Below are 19,788 nucleotides of genomic sequence, written 5' to 3'. Positions count from 1 at the left end.
CAGAAGCTTGTTTATGATCATTAGATTATATTCAAAAGTAAATTTTGTAAAAAAAAAAATTCCATTTTTTCCGTATTTTACTTATAAGTGGACTTAGTTTTTCTGCCAGGAAACATTACATTCACTCTGTGGTTAAAGTTTTTGAAATTTTAATAACTTTCTTAAACTATCCTGGATTTCTACCAAACTTGGAAAGAAGCTTGTTTATGATCATAAGATAGTATCCAGAAGTAAATTTTGTAAAAAAAAAAATTCCATTTTTTCCGTATTTTACTTATAAATGGACTTAGTTTTTCTGCCAGTTAACATTACATTCACTCCGTGGTTAAAGTTTTTAAAATTTTAACAACTTTCTTAAACTATCCTGGATTTGTACCACACTTGGACAGAAGCTTATTTATGATCAAAAGCTAGTATCTAGAAGGAAATTTTGATAAAATTTTGTTCCATTTTTTCCATATTTTACTTATAAATGGACTTAGTTTTTCTTCCAGTCAACATTACATACATTCTGCAGTTTAAGTTTTTAAAACATTTATTAGATTCATAAATTATCCTGGATTTTTACCAAACTTGGACAGAAGCTACTTACAATCAAAAGATAGTATAGAGAGGAATATTTTAATTAATTTTTTTCCTCAATTTTGTTGAGCCTGCGATTAACACCAAAAGTAGGCGAGACACTGGGTTCCGCGGAACCCTTACGAATTTTTTTTATACAAAATTGAATGATCAAATATTTCTAGAGCTAGTTCTATAATCACCTGCACAGACACTTCACCAAACATAAATAGTAATTGTCATAGTCTTCAATGGTCTTAACTTCAGTGAGCTAATCTTTTTTGTCCCCTATGCACAAAGCGGAAGGAGAGTATAGTATTGCAATCTTTCTATCTGGTTGAGAATTTTTTGCAGTGGTTGTAGATTTAGAACATAGAAAGTTACTAGAAAAAAGGTATTGGGTATAAAGTCCTATCATTAGAAGCTGCAGATCAAGTTTGAGTTTTGGTCCAGTTGAGTTATACATGTATTTGCAGGTGTTATGGTCCTTGCATAGAACATTGCTTGAAATTAACAGTTTTATACAGGTTTTTCTTTAGATTTATATTGTGTTAAAAATAATTGATCAATAATGGGATAATTTTTATACTTTCAGCCAGAGAAATGACAAGAGGAAAATTCCTTAATATATTACAGAAGAATAAAAAATCCTGATTTGCCAACTTGACATTATGTGTAACTTTATTTTCTACTGAATGTTATCATTTATTTTGCAATAAAACATAGAACAGTATGATAATTGCTTAACCTATAAGTATTGATCAAGATTTTGAAAACAGATACCGGTATATGTAGATTTACAAAGTGTTATAGCTTTACAGTAGTATTTTCTGAAATTTTTAACAAAAACTCCTGGTCTTGCTAATTTTCACCCCTTTGTGGTCTAGTGGTAGTGTGCTTGCCTTGAGTGCAGGCGACCATGTGTTAATAAGAATCATTGGGCTCAAACAAAAGACTTGAAACTGTATTTGCTGCATCCATTAAGCAAAGAGCAAAGACTGGTTAGCTTGAGGTCAAAATAATGTGACGGGTAGGGTGGCATGTTTTGTTGCAGTCTGTTGCCTTGTGAACTAGCACATTAAAAATATGATCTAGTGTGTAGGTCTAGTTCAAAGCAGGGTTTATAATTATATTCCGTTAACAAGCTCACATCCTTATATGCATGTTTTAAATGCCACTGGACTTAAAACATAAATTCATTATCATCATCTTAGTAAATTTTTCAATTTATATATTTGTTAATGAATAAATTAAAACAAACAACTACTAAATTCACAAACAGAGAAAACCACATGACAAATGAGAAATACATAAAGATTCACAATTAACCATTAGTAACTCACAAATACAGAAAAATAAGATCCACAGCAGTGGCTAAAAATTCAACATTTGAGAAACCACCAACAACAAGGAGAAAATTGATTGATTGATTGATTGATTGGTGTTTTAACGCCACTTTCAACACTATTGTGCTATTTCGTGGCGGTCAGTTTTTACTGGTGGAGGAAGCCAGAGTGCCCAGAGAGAACCACTGACCTTCGGTAGGAAAACTGACAATACTAGTCAATTAAGATTGGAGTCGAGTGCACCTGCCAACTGTTCGAACTGACAACCTCAGTGTTGACTGGCTAGTGATTCAGTAGTTCAACTACTTAGACCACTCTGCCACCGAGGTCCCCGAGAAAATTGACAAACACATATTAATTTAAGTAAACCAAGCAAAGAGAGTAACTGACAAAGTATAAAAATAAAACACTAAGATCATAAAATTGACATTTCGAGGGAAAAAACATCGATTACTATTGGTTACTGGTGAGTTTGAAGAAAACCAGGCTATATCAAGAAAAGAAAAAACACTTGAGTAACTGGAAAAATGAAAACCTACAATCTAAAACAATAAATCAGAAATGATGGCAGAGTCTTGATACAGAAGTCATCAGTATATTGCACTGTATTTTTATTATAAAGGAATGAAACAAAAGAAGTTAATATTCTGTTTAAAACAGACTCGTAGACTAACAGCATTTATCCAGGATACATATTTAAAGTGTTGTCGATGTGAAAAGATATAAATTTTGTAATATTGGGTAATATGTTCTTAATTACTGAATAATGTATTTATGACGATATTTTCTGAACATGTATTCTGATTTGATATCTTAACGTTGAGACAGGCAGTGTCTAGATGAGCTTATAAACCTGTGAGATGACTGCTTGGCTTGTCTTACCTGAAACAAATGAGGAAGAACATACATTGTAGATGGTAATTCTTGCCTGGGCATCCTGAACCTCTTAACAATCTGTCTGTTAATTCCGAAGGAGTAATTGTAATAGACCATTGATATTTTGTCAATCTGTGTTTAAATTTTCTTATAAATCTCAGTTGGAAACAGTATATAAATACCCTCAGTTATGTTGCAGTGATTTAGGAGTTTAAACCTGATTTAAAAGTCATTGTTTCATTGAATATATTCTTAGGTTCAACCATTAATATTTGGCATACTGTTATATGAGCATCAGTGTTTCTCATTTACAAACAGTTGCAATGATGCAGGATATTTACTTGCTATCTGTTGACATGTTGATTTTTTTATTAACTGTTTTTATGAAAATAAGTACTTTAAATATATATCTTCTTGAATTTTGTATGCTGTTACAATGACGTCCATGCATCTCAAGCATATATAATGCCTGAGTCCCTAAATTGATTAAATATTGGACAGTACAACCTACTTCACCAAACAATAACACCCTATTTTGGGACAAAAGATAGATTAACAAACAAAGATAAATAACAATGAAAAACACATGGTCCAGATAGCTGTATTTGAAGGGTTGCTGCTATAAAGTCCCTAATATTGATGTTGGGATATATTCAAATGCAATACTGTACCATTATTTTCCTATTCTATTAATGCAGTATGAAAGCCATAATGCCACTGAGCATGTCAACTGAATGAGGTTTTGATGTCAAAAATAGATCAAAGCCAGTGAAAAAAGTTGCATTAAGAATGAATAGCAATTTTGCATCCAGAAACTTTCATTGACACTCCATTGACTTGTGTTATCTTTTAAACTACAAATTGCTGAGAATTTAATATTCGATTAAAGTATCTATTATTATGAAGAAATTGAACTTTTGTGAATTCTTCAATCTTGGGGAGAAATTTACAAAAAGGCCAGACCAAAACCTGTATTTTTCATCTATTCAGGTCCCAGTTTTTATAATGTTTTTTTACAAATAAAGTTCTTGAAATATGGATACCATTTTCTGATGGTTAAAAAATATGCCAACCACTGTAATATAAAGCAAACTACAATTTATTAATGTCCAATAATACTGGGAACTATTATATAAAGTTTAATCCTCTTTCCAAAATGATAGTTGTTTCCTTTGATCTATTTGGTGTATCATACAAAATTTAAATCGCTGGTATCAGAGACATGTCTCTGCTGGTATTAAATATTTGCAAACATTCAAAATGTAATGTGACTAAGAAGTGATCCTCAGTGAATTTATAAGGGTTACCTGCTTAACATAGAAATTCACACATTACCATAGAAGTAAGACTAGTTCCCTGTTACTTAGTATTGCAGTACATGACCAACAGTGTACAGAAAACCAGTTTTGTAATGAAACGAACTTGTGATCAGTGAACTATTTAAGAAAAATAATACCAATGACAAGACTTTCAAGTATTTTAGTTTCCTTTTGGTCAAGAACCCAACCATTTCAGTCAAGTGGAAAGGTTGTCACAACGCAATGGAGGAGGTCGTGTGCATCAATGGCTCCAGCAGTTCGTGTTGCAGAGAGAAGCCAGATTCAGGACAGTGATGATGAAATTGAGGTAATTGAACAGTTCTAGCACTAATTTTGCTTGCCTTCAATATATTCTAAAATATTTGTACGACAACAAGTTCTCTGCAATCATCAACCTAACTCTGTATAATATTGAAATAATGCTTCAAAGAATGGCTCAAAAGGGGGCGGTAAGGTTAGGCGTACATAAATATCAGGGAGGGAAATCTACCTTGCTAACCTGTTAAATGCAATTTAGAACAAATCTTTGATAGATTAACACTTTGGAAGCTAGCTGATGTGGCAAGTGATATACTACAAGACTTCTTCGTGTTATTCAATCCTGCGTGCAGCTATATATCATATATCTATGTATATGAAGGTAGGAATGCCCTTTACCGTTAGGCGTCAAACAGTCATTTTTGGCTACCGTTAGCGTCAAATTGATTAAAATTTTATTGTGATTCCTCAAAATATCCTTATCTTGATTCCTCAGAGGTGTCAAATAATTATCCGCTACTGTTTATTTTGGAAAAAAAATAACAGATTCGTCAAGATCAGTTGATTTTTCTTATGCACCAAAAATTACTGTTAACGTCATCAGTCAAGGGAATCACTGAAATAAGTGATTTTATAAATCACTTATTTAAGTCATGTAAGTAGCAAATTAAAAATTCTGCGATTTTGTAGGTTTATGCCTTTGATGCAATCATTCATCTGTAAATTCTGTATTTGTTGAAAAAAAATGCTTTAATGAAGGCTTTACATAATGAACTAATACTTTCTTAACAGATTTTTCCCAGCAGTGGGAGTATTTTTCCTGTAAAATTCAAGGTTTCATCTTACAGATTATGTAATAAAATTTTACTGTTTGCGACCAAAATTTTACTGTTCCGGCTTGTTGAAATTTGTGTGGGGGTAATTAAAATAATAATACTTATAGAAGTGATTTTTTGGAAGAAAATAGAGGTATAATACTTAAGCAAGTGATTTTCATGTCATTATCCCAGATTCAGTACAAGACCTTCCATCACCATGATCACTTGACATGACCGGTCATCCTATAAACACAGATGTTGGTTTTGATAATTTTAGCAACAAAATTAGTCCCTGGATCATTAGTATTATATATTTAAAGCTACAATAAAATTAAATCACTTAGTCTGGTGATTTATTTGTACTAATAGTACTTAAAAAGGTGTTTATTAAAGAAAGACATCTCTTACTTCCAACATTTCTGGAAAAATGTAACTTGAATCAGTGATTTAAGAAATCACTCATTTAAGTAATTCCCCTGATTTAGGTCATTTGGCAAAATTTGCTACCGTTATTCGCCATGAAGGTACCCCCATTACGATCCTCCTATATGTCAATTCTTTCAACTGTCGGTGCCTGTGTCATGCTTTTTATTGGTGATTGACTGCTATTTAGAAGAAAATTAAGATTGATCTCGTTTTAAAACTTCCCATTGTTGGATGAAATCTCTAACTATTTCCAGTTTATAGCAAGTTTCCTTGGATCATTCTATTGTTTACCCTCAAGCTGTTGTAGCTATGTTGCCATGTAATAGTGATTATTTTTGTATGCCCATCTCTCATGTTTTCCTCTGGAATATATTATTGCAGTATTGTATATATATCCTCCTGTAAAATATCAGTCTTAACAAAATATGAATAAACTATTTATCAGGAGTATAATATATACCGGTATGTAGGACAAGTACAAGTAAGATGTCCATGTTGTACTTTTATCTTGAAAATAGAAAATTTTCTGTTGACATATTTTCTAATCAGGAGAGCATATGGAGAAGTATATCAGAAATTCCTTGCATTTTTGGATTCAGCTTCCGACAACACATCAGACTAGAGGTCCAAATGTTTTCAACATAAAAGTGTCTATGCCATTTGTCAAGTTCTAAATTGTCCCGATCCAAAGATCTGCCATCAACACCAAATTCATGTACAATGTACTGCTTAAAAAGTAATTGACTTGGGACTGGCACAATAAGAATTAACATATGTACTGGGGTTAAGCTGATTACCCTAACTGCAGTATCAGACATCACAAGATGGCAGACAGAAAGTTAAAGTTAAATAACTTTCTTTAAGTTCTTAAGTATAAAAAATCATTCTTGAATCTTCAGAATTTATTTATTCACATATATTAGACATGAACAAAACTAAGGCATATATCTCCTACAGAGTTATCATTTGAATGAAGAAATCACCAAGACCAAAATATTGATGATGACCCTAACTGTAACATTTCATGTTGTATGATTATGTTCATGCTGATATTTTATTATTCTTTTTAGGTAAAGTCAAAGCAAAAGGTAGCTGATATATCTCCTAATCTAACAGATAAATTTGGAAGACATCATACATATCTTAGAATTTCTCTGACAGAAAGGTGCAATTTAAGATGTAAGACATATTTTATACATGTTATTGGAAACTTAAGAAGGGAGTAAAGAGTGGTAGTTTTATTCATTCATCTGCCTATTAATTTAATTTGCCTATTGTAACTAATATAATGTATATAAAGGAGATTTGGTATGATTGTCAATTAGACAAATATCCACTAGACTCATTTTACTCCTACTGTACTGTAGGGGGGGTTAACGACACTGCTGGTAACCATCCAGAATGTAAGCAATTAAATGTCAACTATCAGCCTTCACATTGAGCAAAACTCATACTTTATTGTCAGCTATAAGTTAAAAGACTCCACCCTGACAAAATGTGAAACAATTCAAGCATGAAAACAAACAGCCTTCTATACATGCTATATGACAAAATAATTATCGGAAAAAAACAATTTTTTCCATATTTTCTAATAAACCTGTATGTGGAGTTCCACAAATATCTCAGAACACCTCTAGTACCTAATTGCAATACACAACTTTTGCCTGTCTCTAAACATTTCTATGAAAACCTCATACTTCACCGTCAGTGTGACAGAGTGTTGCTTCCTTAATATTATTGTTTTATGTACTCCATGTATACTATTGTATTTACAAAAGTTATCAGATTTAATAGTTTGTAAGTCATAAAAATGAAGTTAGTAATTATAACAATAATGATCATATTTTATACTGTAGGTCAGTACTGCATGCCTTCAGATGGAGTAGAATTGACACCAAAACAAAAGTTATTGTCAACAGGGGAGATAATCAAGTTATCAGAACTCTTCGTCAAAGAGGGAATACAGAAGATACGACTAACAGGAGGAGAACCTTTAGTCAGATCTGATCTTATTGAAATCATTGGTAGGTTATTATTTAGTTTTGTAATGCTTTATTTCAGATTGATTTTAGAAATAGAGCTCGAGGGTAAGGACAGAATAGTGCTGATTCCATGAAAATTGTTATAGTGAATTCAAAAGTTCAACGTTCACACTTCTGATCAAGATTAAGTGTGACGGGAAGTGTGAAAATTTTGAATATTTAAATGAATAGCCAACAAATTAGTTTTAAATTATCATTAGATCTAATTAATCAAGTTCCTGGAATAAATCACTAGGGTGGACATGATGGGTAAATGATGATAAAAAAAATCTTGGACAATTGGAAATTTCTGATATAAAGAAAAACCTAAAAGATCTCTAGTCCAGTAGATGTATGTGGGAATGGGATATCTTAATATTGACTACTGAAACATTTCTCATAGCAAATCTACGCTTCAGCAATAAACAATGCATTAATCAATCAGAATTAGATGAGAAAGATTTAATAAGGAGAAAAACATTTTAAGACAAATAAAAATGTGAAATGAAATTATAAGAAAAAAGAAAAAGAAAGAAAGGGAAGATACTAACTAATATCTTCTTTTGACCAATGTCACCTAAGATTATAATTATGCAGATGGCATCTGTTTTGGAAACTATCTAAAGTAAAGAACTTGAAATATAATTTTTTTTTATCTTTGTAGTACATGTACTGATATTATAAGAGATGTTTCTATCATAATTACAGGTGCTTTAAATGACCTGCGTCCACATGGGTTAGAAAACATTGCAATGACAACAAATGGCATTACATTAGCAAGAAAACTACCTCAGCTGAAAGCCAATGGGCTTGATAGTCTCAATATTAGTTTAGATACATTAATTCCAGCCAAGTTTGAGTTTATAACCAGAAGAAAAGGCTGGGATAGAGTAATGAAAGGGATTGATACTGCTGTAGAGCTGGGATATGGTCCAGTTAAGGTAAAAGTTTAATTAAGGAAATTGAAGACCAACATATTACATAGAGTTGAATTCGGTTGGTTGAACTCTAGATGTTTTTAATGTTGTTAGTTTTTTTTGCTTCGCATCACGGTGCGGAGCTATTAGTTTCAGTCAATATACACGCCATCTTGAAATAATTACTTATCACTTAAAGATTCTGATTGGTTGCTTTATGATTCGGCTAAGATACAGCAACAGATATTGGCTTAAATGAGATAAAGAATTACAGACTTTTCTCGTCTCAGGATAAGACATCAAATGCCGGAAAATTAACTATGTGTATTTCAGTTCCGATCAACTGTTATTAATTCATGTTCGTTTTATTATGCAAATATTGCACACTGAAATTCAATATTGAAATATCAATTTTTAACACCTGTTTATTTGCTTTGTTAATCTGTAATATGCACGATTTGTTTAGCTAAACAATGTTCCTATACAATGTTTACAAAAATGCATTATCTGTATTTTATAACTTCTGCCAATCTGGGCACACCTCCAGAGAGGCACACCTCGAGAGTCGTGTTTTGTAAATGTTTTAAATTTCAACAAGTAAATCGAAATTTTTTTTAAAAGCATGGGTGTATAACAAACAACACTGAACAGCCAGTTTAAAATTTTAGAAAAGTTCATCTTAATATATATACAAAAATTGATATTCCAAGTCTAAGACATCCATTTTATATCAATCAATATCTAAAAATACCACATTTCCAATACTAAATCAACAACCACATGCACACGCAATACCTTAAATCAGGATAGAGCGAAGCAGTCCACAGCTTTTTAAAAAGCTCAAACTTGTTTAATGTCTTATTAACAGATTGGATATTTTCCCACATCTATTATTTATAGATGCTTATCCATGCATTATTTCTTTCCTCCTTCCTTTTGCTTTCACAGACACTTTTGAGTAAGCAGACAATGACTTAAATCACTAAAATGCTGTCTTCTACATCGAAAGGTTAATATTTTATTAAAATATTTCTGCCTTTTCTTCCTAAAACATTGAATGTTTAATGGGAAATGGAATGTATAGTTGTAAGTTGTGTATTATAATTTGAATAAAAAAAAACAAATGTGTACTTTCTGTATTACAGGTGAATTGTGTGGTAATGAGAGGTGTCAATGAAGAGGAAATCTGTGATTTTGTTGCATTGACAGAAAACAAGGTATGGTACTTAATATAAAAATAAGAAGATGTGGTATGATTGCCAATTAGACAACTCTCCACAAAAGACCAAATGACACAGAAATTAAAAAACTATAGGTCATCGTACAGCCTTCAACAATGAGTAAAACCCATACCGCATAGTCAGCTATAAAAGGCCCTGAAATGACAAATGTAAAACAATTCAAACAAGAAAAATAACGCCTGATTTATGTACAAAATAATGAACGAAAAACAAATATGATATACAGCAACAAACGACAAGCACTGAATTACAAGCTCCTGACTTGGGACAGGCACATACAGAATGTGGAGGGGTTAAGTTCCTATTTTTAACCATTGTTCAAAATCTGTCATTTATGAACCCTAGGTCTCTGTCATGTTTTATATAGGGTACTTCATATTACAGATGATGATAATTGAAAACTGTATTAAACTAGGACAACATTTTGTCATCCTGACAAACTTTGAAATGGACGCAAGTTGCAAAACACTGACATTTTGTTGTACAGACAAAAAGTGAGATGTTTTTATTATAGGGTTGGCTGATTGACAGTAATACAATACAATCGTTATCAATTTTGGGTTGAAACCAAATCAAAATACAGGTTGTAATAATATAAAAAATCCAACCAAGAGAAACTATCATGAAACATTGAAACTTTCTTTAGGAATCACTGTATGTATTAATATGATGATTAATATTTATAATTTTAGAATGTTGACATTAGATTTATTGAGTATATGCCATTTGATGGCAATAAATGGAATTTTAAGAAGATGGTGTCATACAACGATATGTTAGACATTATAAAACTGAAATGGCCAGATATTCAGCGAATACAGGACAGACCAAATGACACTTCAAAAGTATGTAGACATAATGCCCAATTTAATCTAATAAAGGTCGTCTTTTTAAATCATTCAGAAAATAACCAGAATGACTTTTAAGGTAAGCATTGATTTTAAATTTCAAGTAAATTTTTAAGAATATCTCTTCTTGATGAATTGAATGTATTGGGTGGTCAGAATGCACTCCTATTTAATTTTGATTGGTGGAGATTATTTTTGAAAGATTGCCTGAACAAATATAGACATATAGAAAACGATCATTTGAATTTGTATGCATGTAGAGGTAAAATAAAAAGTGCAACCCCCCCCCCCCCCCCCCCAAAAAAAAAGGAGGAATAATGGAATAACCATAAGCAATACCTACTAGATTTATTTGTTTACAAAATGTTTTATAGATATTGTTAGTGTAGTGCTGCTGATTTTGGAACTACATGAATATAGAAAGGGTTAAAAATTAGAACAACACTGGTCCATGGTTAGTGAAGGAACTGCTGGACCAGTGTAGGTTTAAACTATCAGTAACTTGCTGCTTGGGCCAGGAAAATATATTGAAATGTAAATGAAGTAAATTAGATTGTTCAAATAATAATTACGCTAGTTGTTTAGGAAGTGGAAATAAGATCATCATACTGTTTTTAAAATAAAAAACTTTGCAATTTTATTGCAATGAAAATTTCTCGTATCAAAAGAGATGTGGAAGATACCAAAGAAATATTCGAAACTCATAAGTCAAAGAGAAACTGGCAAAATTCTATGGCAAAAAATAATCATGACAAATAAAAACAATTAACGGTAAAAAAAACACTGCCGAGAAAACTTATGTGAGTCAAAGGATTCTTTCATTCTAATTTGTATTATCTTATTTGGGTTGCATATACTTTATTCTATATTGTTACATGCAAAATATTTTTCCTAGGCTTACAAAGTGCCAGGATTTGAAGGACAGATTGGTTTTATTACATCAATGAGTGAACATTTTTGTGGATCCTGCAATAGACTTAGAATAACTGCTGATGGTAACTTGAAGGTATTTAAATTAGCAATAGTCCTTATAAATCTGCATCTTCCTCACATATATACAAAAAAAATTTAGAATAAAAACAAGACTTCTTTCATTCTCTTTTCATGATCATATCTGGATGTAATATTTTATTTGCAACTTCCTTTGGATTAAATATTTATTATGCATATTTTATAACTTTAGGTTTAATACCACCATTGTTTTTCCCCTATTAGTCTTTGTTAAATTTGCACCATTCAAAATATTGTCAAATAAAGAAATACTTGGCATGAGTAAAGTTTTGTCCTGTCCAGTACTACAGACAAAATTTCACATAACATTTCATTGTATATAAGAAAATAACCATCACTGGAAGTTAACCAATCAAATTTTCAATCTTTTTTTCCTGTGTACAAGCTTTAGTAACCATGTAACCTCAAGTTTCCAAAATATTCTATAGAAACACCAAATAAAAAAAAGAATGGTGCTTTTAAACACCCAAGATATATGTTTATGACTCAGAAATTTTTTACTGCAATGAAATGTAGGATTAATTTCCTACAACTGTCAAATTCAAGAGGATATTTCTTTTCAACCCTTTTTTCGAATGCAACCAGATGTGACGTACTATGATTTGGTGGTATTACACCTTTGATAAGCTGACATGAATGTCACTCTTGTCCATCTTTTCATCTGTTTTTATTCCCCCATTCATGGAGGGTGGTATACTGCATTCAACATATATATTCTTCCCTCTGTTTCTACATCCATGACTTTTGTAATAGATTACTATGCTTCTATATTGAGGACTAATTTGGTGATATGGTCTGAAACTTAATCATAATGAGTAGTACTGTGTAAGCAATTTTCAAACCCATTGAGAAGTCCCTAGCTGTTTGACAATACTTTGAATTTTAATGATAACTACGTACTGTGCATGGAAATTTTTCATCACATATTTCTTATATGTTAATTCAGTAATTGAATAAATATTACCTTCTTTTAATGAATTTTAACATAATTTTAACATAATTTCTTGTCAAATTAAGAAAGAAAAAAAAAAGAAAAATATTTACACCACATATTTAAACAATTTTTTTAACTTAAAAGGCTGTTTGCTTTGAAATTGTTTAAAATAAAAGTATCTTATGACAGGTATGTTTATTTGGAAATGCTGAGGTTTCTTTGCGAGATATGATCAGAAGTACTGATGATAATGCAGAGATACTGGATGTGATTGGAGCAGCTGTCAAAAGGAAGAAAAAACAACATGCAGGTGAGCACTGTCAAGTGATTGACAAAATATTGGCCTGAATTGAAATAGCTGAAATAATAGTTTTGAAAGTATTCTCATAGTTTTTTTCTGATTACAAGAAGTATCTTATGTTCCATCTATTTGTGGATAAAGAAAGAAATACCCATATACTGTTCTATTTGTATAGGGTAAGGACTTTGATAATAATACGATGTTTTCTCTATTCTCACCTTATTCCATGTGACATTACATATTTTTAAAAATCTATAGTTTATAGTTATGTTTTATATCTATTCACTCAATCAAGAATTTCATTTTGTAGTTTTCATTCCAGTTTGTGCATAACAGTGATAAGAAAATTAAGTTTGTTATTTTTTAAAGGAAAACTACCAAATACTAGATATTCCTTCTAGAAAACCATCTCTTCTTTGTCAAAAACTTCCCATTTTAATGTTTTATATGTGGATTTTCTTAAACATTACATTTTAAATTAAAATAAATTGACTTTTATTTGACCTTGTAGGAATGTTTGACCTTGCCCGTATGAAGAACAGACCTATGATATTAATTGGTGGGTGAAGATTAGTAAGTAAAGGGATATATTAAAGTAGAATAAGATTTTTACTATTCTACAAACCATCAAAACAAGTAAAGAAACATACCGAATGTTCCTACATTCATATCACCATTCTTAACTTTCACCAAGAATGCTTATATACAAATTTCTAAAGAAAGATTTTTAGTACATTTAACAATTGTATTTTATTTTAGAACTTGCTAAAAAAAATGTTTACCTATTAAGTTTCTGGGAAGGAAGCTGGCAATGATTTCCATGTAGTTTTTGTCGAGCCTGCGACTTTTGTCGCAGAAAGCTTGACATAGGGATAGTGATCCGGCGGCAGCGGCAGCGTTAGCTAACTTCTTAAAAACTTTATATTTTAGAAGGTAGAAGATCTGGATGCTTCATACTTTGTATATGGATGCCTCATGTTACGAAGTTTCCGTCAGTCACATGTCCAATGTCCTTGACCTCATTTTCATGGTTCAGTGACTACTTGAAAAAAAAGTTAAGATTTTTTGTAATGTTAAATTCTCTCTTATTATAAGTAATAGGATAACTATATTTGGTACGTTGCGTACCTTGCAAGTTCCTCATGCCCGTCAGACAGTTTTCACTTGACCTCGACCTCATTTCATGGATCAGTGAACAAGGTTAAGTTTTGGTGGTCAAGTCCATATCTCAGATACTATAAGCAATAGGTCTAGTATATTCGGTGTATGGAAGGACTGTAAGGTGTACATGTCCAACTGGCAGGTTTCATCTGACCTTGACCTCATTTTCATGGTTCAGTGGTTATAGTTAAGTTTTTGTGTTTTGGTCTGTTTTTCTTATACTGTATGCAATAGGTCTACTATATTTGGTGTATGGAATGATTGTAAGGTGTACATGTCCAACTGGCAGGTGTCATCTGACCTTGACCTCATTTTCATGGTTCAGTGGTTATAGTTAAGTTTTTGTGTTTTGGTCTGTTTTTCTTATACTGTATGCAATAGGTCTACTATATTTGGTGTATGGAATGATTGTAAAGTGTACATGTCTAGCTGGCAGGTGTCATCTGACCTTGACCTCATTTTCATGGTTCAGTGGTCAAAGTTAAGTTTTTGAGTTTTGGTCTTTTTTTCTAATACTATATATGCAATAGTTCAACTATATTTGGTGTATGGAAATATTTTATGATCTATATGTCAGTCACGCAGGTTTTATTTGACCTTGACCTCATTTTCAAGGTTCATTGCTCAGTGTTAAGTTTTTGTGTTTTGGTCTGTTTTTCTTAAACTATAAGCAATAGGTCAACTATATTTGTTGTATGGAAGATTTGTTAGCTGTACATGCCTGCCTAGCATGGTTTATCTGACCTTGACCTCATTTTCATGGTTCATTGGTCAATGTTTAGTTTACTTGGTTAATGTTAAGTTTATGTGGCAGTTGTAATAAAGCTTTATATTTAGGACTATCAACATAATATCAATGATTAGTAAAGAAGGCGAGACATTTCAGCGTGTGCACTCTTGTTCAACTGATCCATAAAGTGTGCGTAGGGTTTTAGTGTTAGTTAGTCAGGACATTGGTTTTCTAGTATAAATTGTTTCACATTTTGTCATATCTGTACCTTTTATAGCTGACTATTCGGTATGGATTTTGCTCATTGTTGATAATTGTAGAGTGGCCTGTAGTTGCTTACATCCACTTCATTTTGGAATCTTATGGATAAGTGTTGGCAATCATACCACACCTCCTTATTTATCACTTAGGGGCATTACTTAAGTAACTTTTAAAATTACCTATACAAGTTATGTTAAAAACGAGGCTATTTTAAATATTACTTATATAAGTAATTTTTGTAAATATTACTTTTACAGGTGTCCATCCATACAGATTTTACTAGCTTTAACAATTTTTCACAGACATCTGGTTATTTTTCCCATGAAATATAAAAACTAATCCTCCCGAAACACTAATTGCCTTTCTGATGCACTTACATTTCGTATCGAGGCATCTGTGTCAAAGATTGGTCTCTTGGGACTATTAAAATATCATTTTCCTTGAAAATCTTAAAGATAGAGAGATATAGATAGATGGAAACTTGTGATTTAATTAAGACTTGAAGTTATTTATAATTTGTAACCTATAACAATTACATATGTTCCTCAAATAATTGTTATTACTAATTTTTTCAAAGATGTATAAAATAACTTATACAAGTAATATTTTTGTCACTATTTTTAAAGTATTCATTTATCTCTATATCCCTCTCTAATTTAAAGAATTCTTAATCTTATGTAATAAAATGTGATGTACAAATTCATAAAAACTACATTTAGTCCATGCTTTATTGAAATCTAAAATAACTCTATTAAGTAATTTAAAAAATTTAAAAAATAAAAAATTACCTATATAAGTAACTAAAAAAAAAAACTTGTTTAAGTAACGTCCCTGACTGTTTATATACTATTTTTTTGCAAATGATCACTTTAAATAAAATTTAACATTTTGAAATAGAAATTTACTCAGTTTTGATATTTGAAAATCAAAAGTAAAGTAACTTTAATCAAGCTCCTTGTTCTAAACTGTAGTGATGTTTGTATGTAAAAGAGAGGCAGAAGATATCAAAGGGATATTCAAACTCATTAGTTGTTTACAGACTGACAATACCATGTCAAAAGATGAAAAAAAAGACATAAAAGCACACAACAGTATACAAAACACAACATAGAAAACCAAGGTCTGAGCAACCATGAACCCCACCAAAAACCAAGGGTGATCTCAGTTGTGCCAGGAGGATAAGTAGATCCTGCTCCACATGTGGCACCTGTTGTGTTGCTCATTTTATTACAAACTTGATAATAAGTCTAATTCTGTGATGTCACATATGAGAAAAGAAGACAGGATTATGGTTACGACAATAGGAACATATCTGTCATCATCTGTGAAACAGATATTCCATTTCCATAATGGTCAACCAACTCATGATGTGTCAGTAAAGTTTTCGAGATTGTAATTGGTGTTTAAATACAATATTTAAAAATTTAGATTGAACTGATTTGTTGCAATATCACTTTAACCTTTTATGAAAATATAAAAAATGATTCATAGAAAAAGATTTCATAATTGAAATTAGGTTCATAATTCAAGGCTTCCAAAACGGTCATATATGCCGGACATTTGCATAATGTCCGGTAAAAGTCTGGCTGGACAAAGCATGAAACAGGCATCTACTTTTTAGTTTTCAAGGCTTTAAGAGACGGTCATTTTAACATAATTCGCGATCTTTTTGACCCAACGTTTTGCCTTTAACAGCCACACATTTCCGGTCATAAAAGTGACATGATCATTAAGTACTATCAAAACAACCCCTACTTCAATACCTTCTCATTTTAATCAAGGCTAATTAGTTGTCAAACAGCTGAAATTTACCTGTTCAGGTGACAGGTAAACTATTTTGAACCAGACATTGGTCGGTCTATTCAAAGTTATTTTCTTACATTTCAGCGGTTTGCATCTAATTAATTTAGTCCAAAAGGTTTAAATTATCAGAAATACATTTACAAATATGATTTGATGAAAAAATTAAAAAGGTGAAAATGAAAAATCGTCATAACCACGTTGTTTGAACCTAGACATGTCTCCGTTTGAACTAGTACACGTGTGCCCATGCTCGCAGGTGTGAAATTTAATTATGCATCCTAATTTCTTCAAAAAATCTTAAATTTTAATATGAACTTCATATGCTATTTTCTTGGAGCATTCAATCACATTTATTTTATGTAAAGTAATGTGCATCTTAAATAACTACACCTGGCATATCAAGGTGTTGAAATGCAATTTTCAATGTTTGAAAATACTGAAATTATTGATTTTGATATCGATTCTGACAGTCATCTAATTTTTTAGAACTGTCAAGGGTCATAACTGAGGAAAGCACCTTAACATCTTCTTTGCATTGTTGGCTGATTTCAAGAAGTGCAAAATTGGCTTTTTGTATGTGATGTTGAGTTGGGCTGTGCGGTGAAGAGTCATTACCTATTTCATGTTAACAACTATATATTTAAAATGTTCATTATAAACAAAAGTCTCAATTTTTAGCTCACCTGCCTAAAGGATCAAGTGAGCAATTTTCATCACTTGTCAGTTAACTTTCACAAAATTCTTCTCCTCTGAAACAACAGCCAATTAGAACCAAACTTGGCCACAATCATCATGGGAGTATCTAGATTCAAATATGCGGTTTATGATCCCTCCTTCCGATCAACATGGTCCAATTTACAAAACACCATTATATGAACGGGTGAAGGTTATATAGATAAACAGGAGCCATAAAAATACTTATGTGCCTGTCCCAAGTCAGGAGCCTGTAGTTCAGTGGTTGTCGTTGGTTCATGTCTGTCATATTTGTTTTTCGTAAACTGTTTTGTTATAAACTAGGCCGTTAGTTTTCTCAATTGAATTGTTTCATATTTTTCATGTTGGGGCTTTTTATAGTCAACCATAGGGTATTGGTTTTTCTCATTGTTGAAGGCCGTACGGTTGCCTATAATTGCTTACATCCACTTCATTTGAACTTTGGTGGATAGTTGTCTCATTTGCAATCGTACAACATCTCCTCATTTTTATATAAGTAAAATATTTGCTGTTATTCGTCTTTTATGTAAGGCTTTACTCGTCTCTTATGTAAGGCTTTACTCATCTCTTATGTAAGGCTTTACTCATCATTTATGTAAGGCTTTACTTATTTCTTATGTAAGGCTTTACTCATCATTTACGTAAGGCTATTTTTTTTAAGGCTAAGAAGTGTTGAAAATTTTTACCAGAATTAAGACTTTATATTGCTGCCAATATAGGATTGGAGATGCCCCCCACATATAAATTTGGAAAATTTAGAATATAAGATTTTTTAAATGAATAGATTTAAAAGGTGGAAGTGTGCCACAAACCCTAGATCCTGAACCTGCCTCCTTGTATCCTGACATTATTAATTATAACTATTAAACTGAAACTGTCTTTAATTTCAGGAATTCAACAGAAATTTTATAGTCTTCCTTCTGCCAAGGTCAGAATCTTCAACATTGTGAATCATTTAAATCAGACAATAAAACTGAATTGTTCTATGATGGCTGTTAGAAATTTACACATCGATAAAAACAGTGCCTTCAAATATTGGGAAAAAGAACCAGCTGATAAAGACGATATGACAGAAAATTATTGGGAAATAAAATTATCAGAAGATTCTTCGGTAGTAAAGGGAGATAATAAATACACCACCTTCATAAGTGATCATGTTTTTAATTCAAATGACAATTATTCTAATAAGCAGAGCTGTGATAAACAATTAACCCATGTTGATTCTTCTGGTAAAGCCAAAATGGTTGATGTTGGTGGGAAAAATGAAACGTATAGAGTTGCTATGGCAACTGGAACTATAATTTTAGGGAAAGAAGCATTTGACCTACTGAGAGATAATAAGATAAAGAAAGGTGATGTTCTCTCAGTGGCCAATATTGCAGGAATTATGGGTGCTAAAAGGACCCATGATCTTATACCACTTTGCCATAACATTCCGTTGTCTAAGGTTAGTGTCGATTTCATGTTAGAAGAGACAACCCACAGTGTGATCATAACCTCTAAAGTTAAAACTTATGGCAAAACAGGTGTAGAAATTGAAGCAATAACAGCTGTCAGTATTGCTGCAGTTACTATATATGATATGTGTAAGGCCATAACAAAGTCAATGGTTATAAATGATATTAAACTTTTACATAAATCAGGAGGTGCTAGTGGGGACTATAATTCTGGAGAGAATTGACCAGGTAGGCACAACAGCATTTATTAAACAGAAAAACAGTGTCATATTTCATTATTGTTTGAATTTTGAAAAGCAGGTTTAATCATGTTAATTAGAAAATTAAATTGGTTTTGAACGAATGATCCAATTTCAATGTTGATATTTGTTTGAATTATTGTTGGAATATGGTTGTGTATAATGAAATAAGGTTGAAGTTTGATTGTTATTCAAAGTTTAAATGTTATTTTTATGCCCTCGCCACTAAGTGGCCACATCATTAAGTGTTACCCATAACCATCCTTCCATCCTTCTGAAATTAAACAGTTATCCTATCTCATTTTCATTATGCTGACAGATCAAGATTATTTTCTGCTCCACATTTGAGTGTATAGAATTTTTGCAGATTTGGACATTGGATTTTATGAAAATTGTACTTGCTTTGTTTTTTTTATGTAATACCTGCAGATGTAGGACTGATTTTTAATTCGTTGGTGTATAATGATGGCTTACAGATTGGGTTTATAGCCTTTTTTGTTTCAATTGACCGACGTATGCATGATATGGCTACAGACTGCAGTGTTC

At 31.7% G+C, this 19,788-nt stretch overlaps 2 protein-coding genes and 1 long non-coding RNA gene across 4 annotated transcripts in view; 2 read left to right on the top strand and 1 right to left on the bottom strand.

Annotated features, from left to right (window-relative positions):
* The window catches only part of LOC127738621 (protein lin-52 homolog), a 10,070-nt gene extending 8,776 nt beyond the window's left edge, over positions 1-1,294 (top strand). The window contains exon 6 of the mRNA XM_052249955.1: positions 1,157-1,294. Within this exon, the coding sequence (XP_052105915.1) occupies positions 1,157-1,215 (59 nt within the window). The 3' untranslated portion in view covers positions 1,216-1,294. The remainder of the gene's footprint in view (positions 1-1,156) is intronic.
* The window catches only part of LOC127738637 (uncharacterized), a 20,074-nt gene extending 5,140 nt beyond the window's left edge, over positions 1-14,934 (bottom strand). The window contains exon 1 of the long non-coding RNA XR_008000131.1: positions 14,789-14,934. This is a non-coding gene — a long non-coding RNA (uncharacterized LOC127738637). The remainder of the gene's footprint in view (positions 1-14,788) is intronic.
* Positions 4,176-19,788, top strand: LOC127738591 (molybdenum cofactor biosynthesis protein 1-like). 2 transcript variants are annotated; one of them, XM_052249909.1, is made up of 10 exons: positions 4,176-4,409; positions 6,675-6,783; positions 7,461-7,628; positions 8,334-8,566; positions 9,688-9,759; positions 10,476-10,628; positions 11,527-11,637; positions 12,766-12,886; positions 13,389-13,436; positions 18,437-19,788. In XM_052249909.1, exons 1-10 carry the CDS (start codon positions 4,242-4,244, stop codon positions 19,225-19,227), a joined length of 1,974 nt encoding a protein of 657 aa, XP_052105869.1. In that variant the 5' UTR covers positions 4,176-4,241; the 3' UTR covers positions 19,228-19,788. The 2 variants fall into 2 exon arrangements, with proteins under 2 accessions (XP_052105869.1, XP_052105870.1); XM_052249910.1 differs by having other exon boundaries at positions 13,389-13,450; positions 18,437-18,572.

Source organism: Mytilus californianus, unplaced genomic scaffold (genome assembly GCF_021869535.1).
Source record: "Mytilus californianus isolate M0D057914Y unplaced genomic scaffold, xbMytCali1.0.p SCAF_4, whole genome shotgun sequence".
NCBI lineage: Eukaryota > Metazoa > Mollusca > Bivalvia > Mytilida > Mytilidae > Mytilus > Mytilus californianus.
This window is presented reverse-complemented; position numbering and strand designations above follow the sequence as displayed.

Bases quoted from the DNA above. Each gene is read 5' to 3' on its own strand.
- LOC127738591 (XM_052249909.1), top strand. From the start codon at position 4,242: ATGACAAGACTTTCAAGTATTTTAGTTTCCTTTTGGTCAAGAACCCAA. The intron at 7,629-8,333 runs GTAGGTTATTAT...TCATAATTACAG, and splicing joins TGATCTTATTGAAATCATTG to GTGCTTTAAATGACCTGCGT. The intron at 9,760-10,475 runs GTATGGTACTTA...TTATAATTTTAG, and splicing joins TTGCATTGACAGAAAACAAG to AATGTTGACATTAGATTTAT.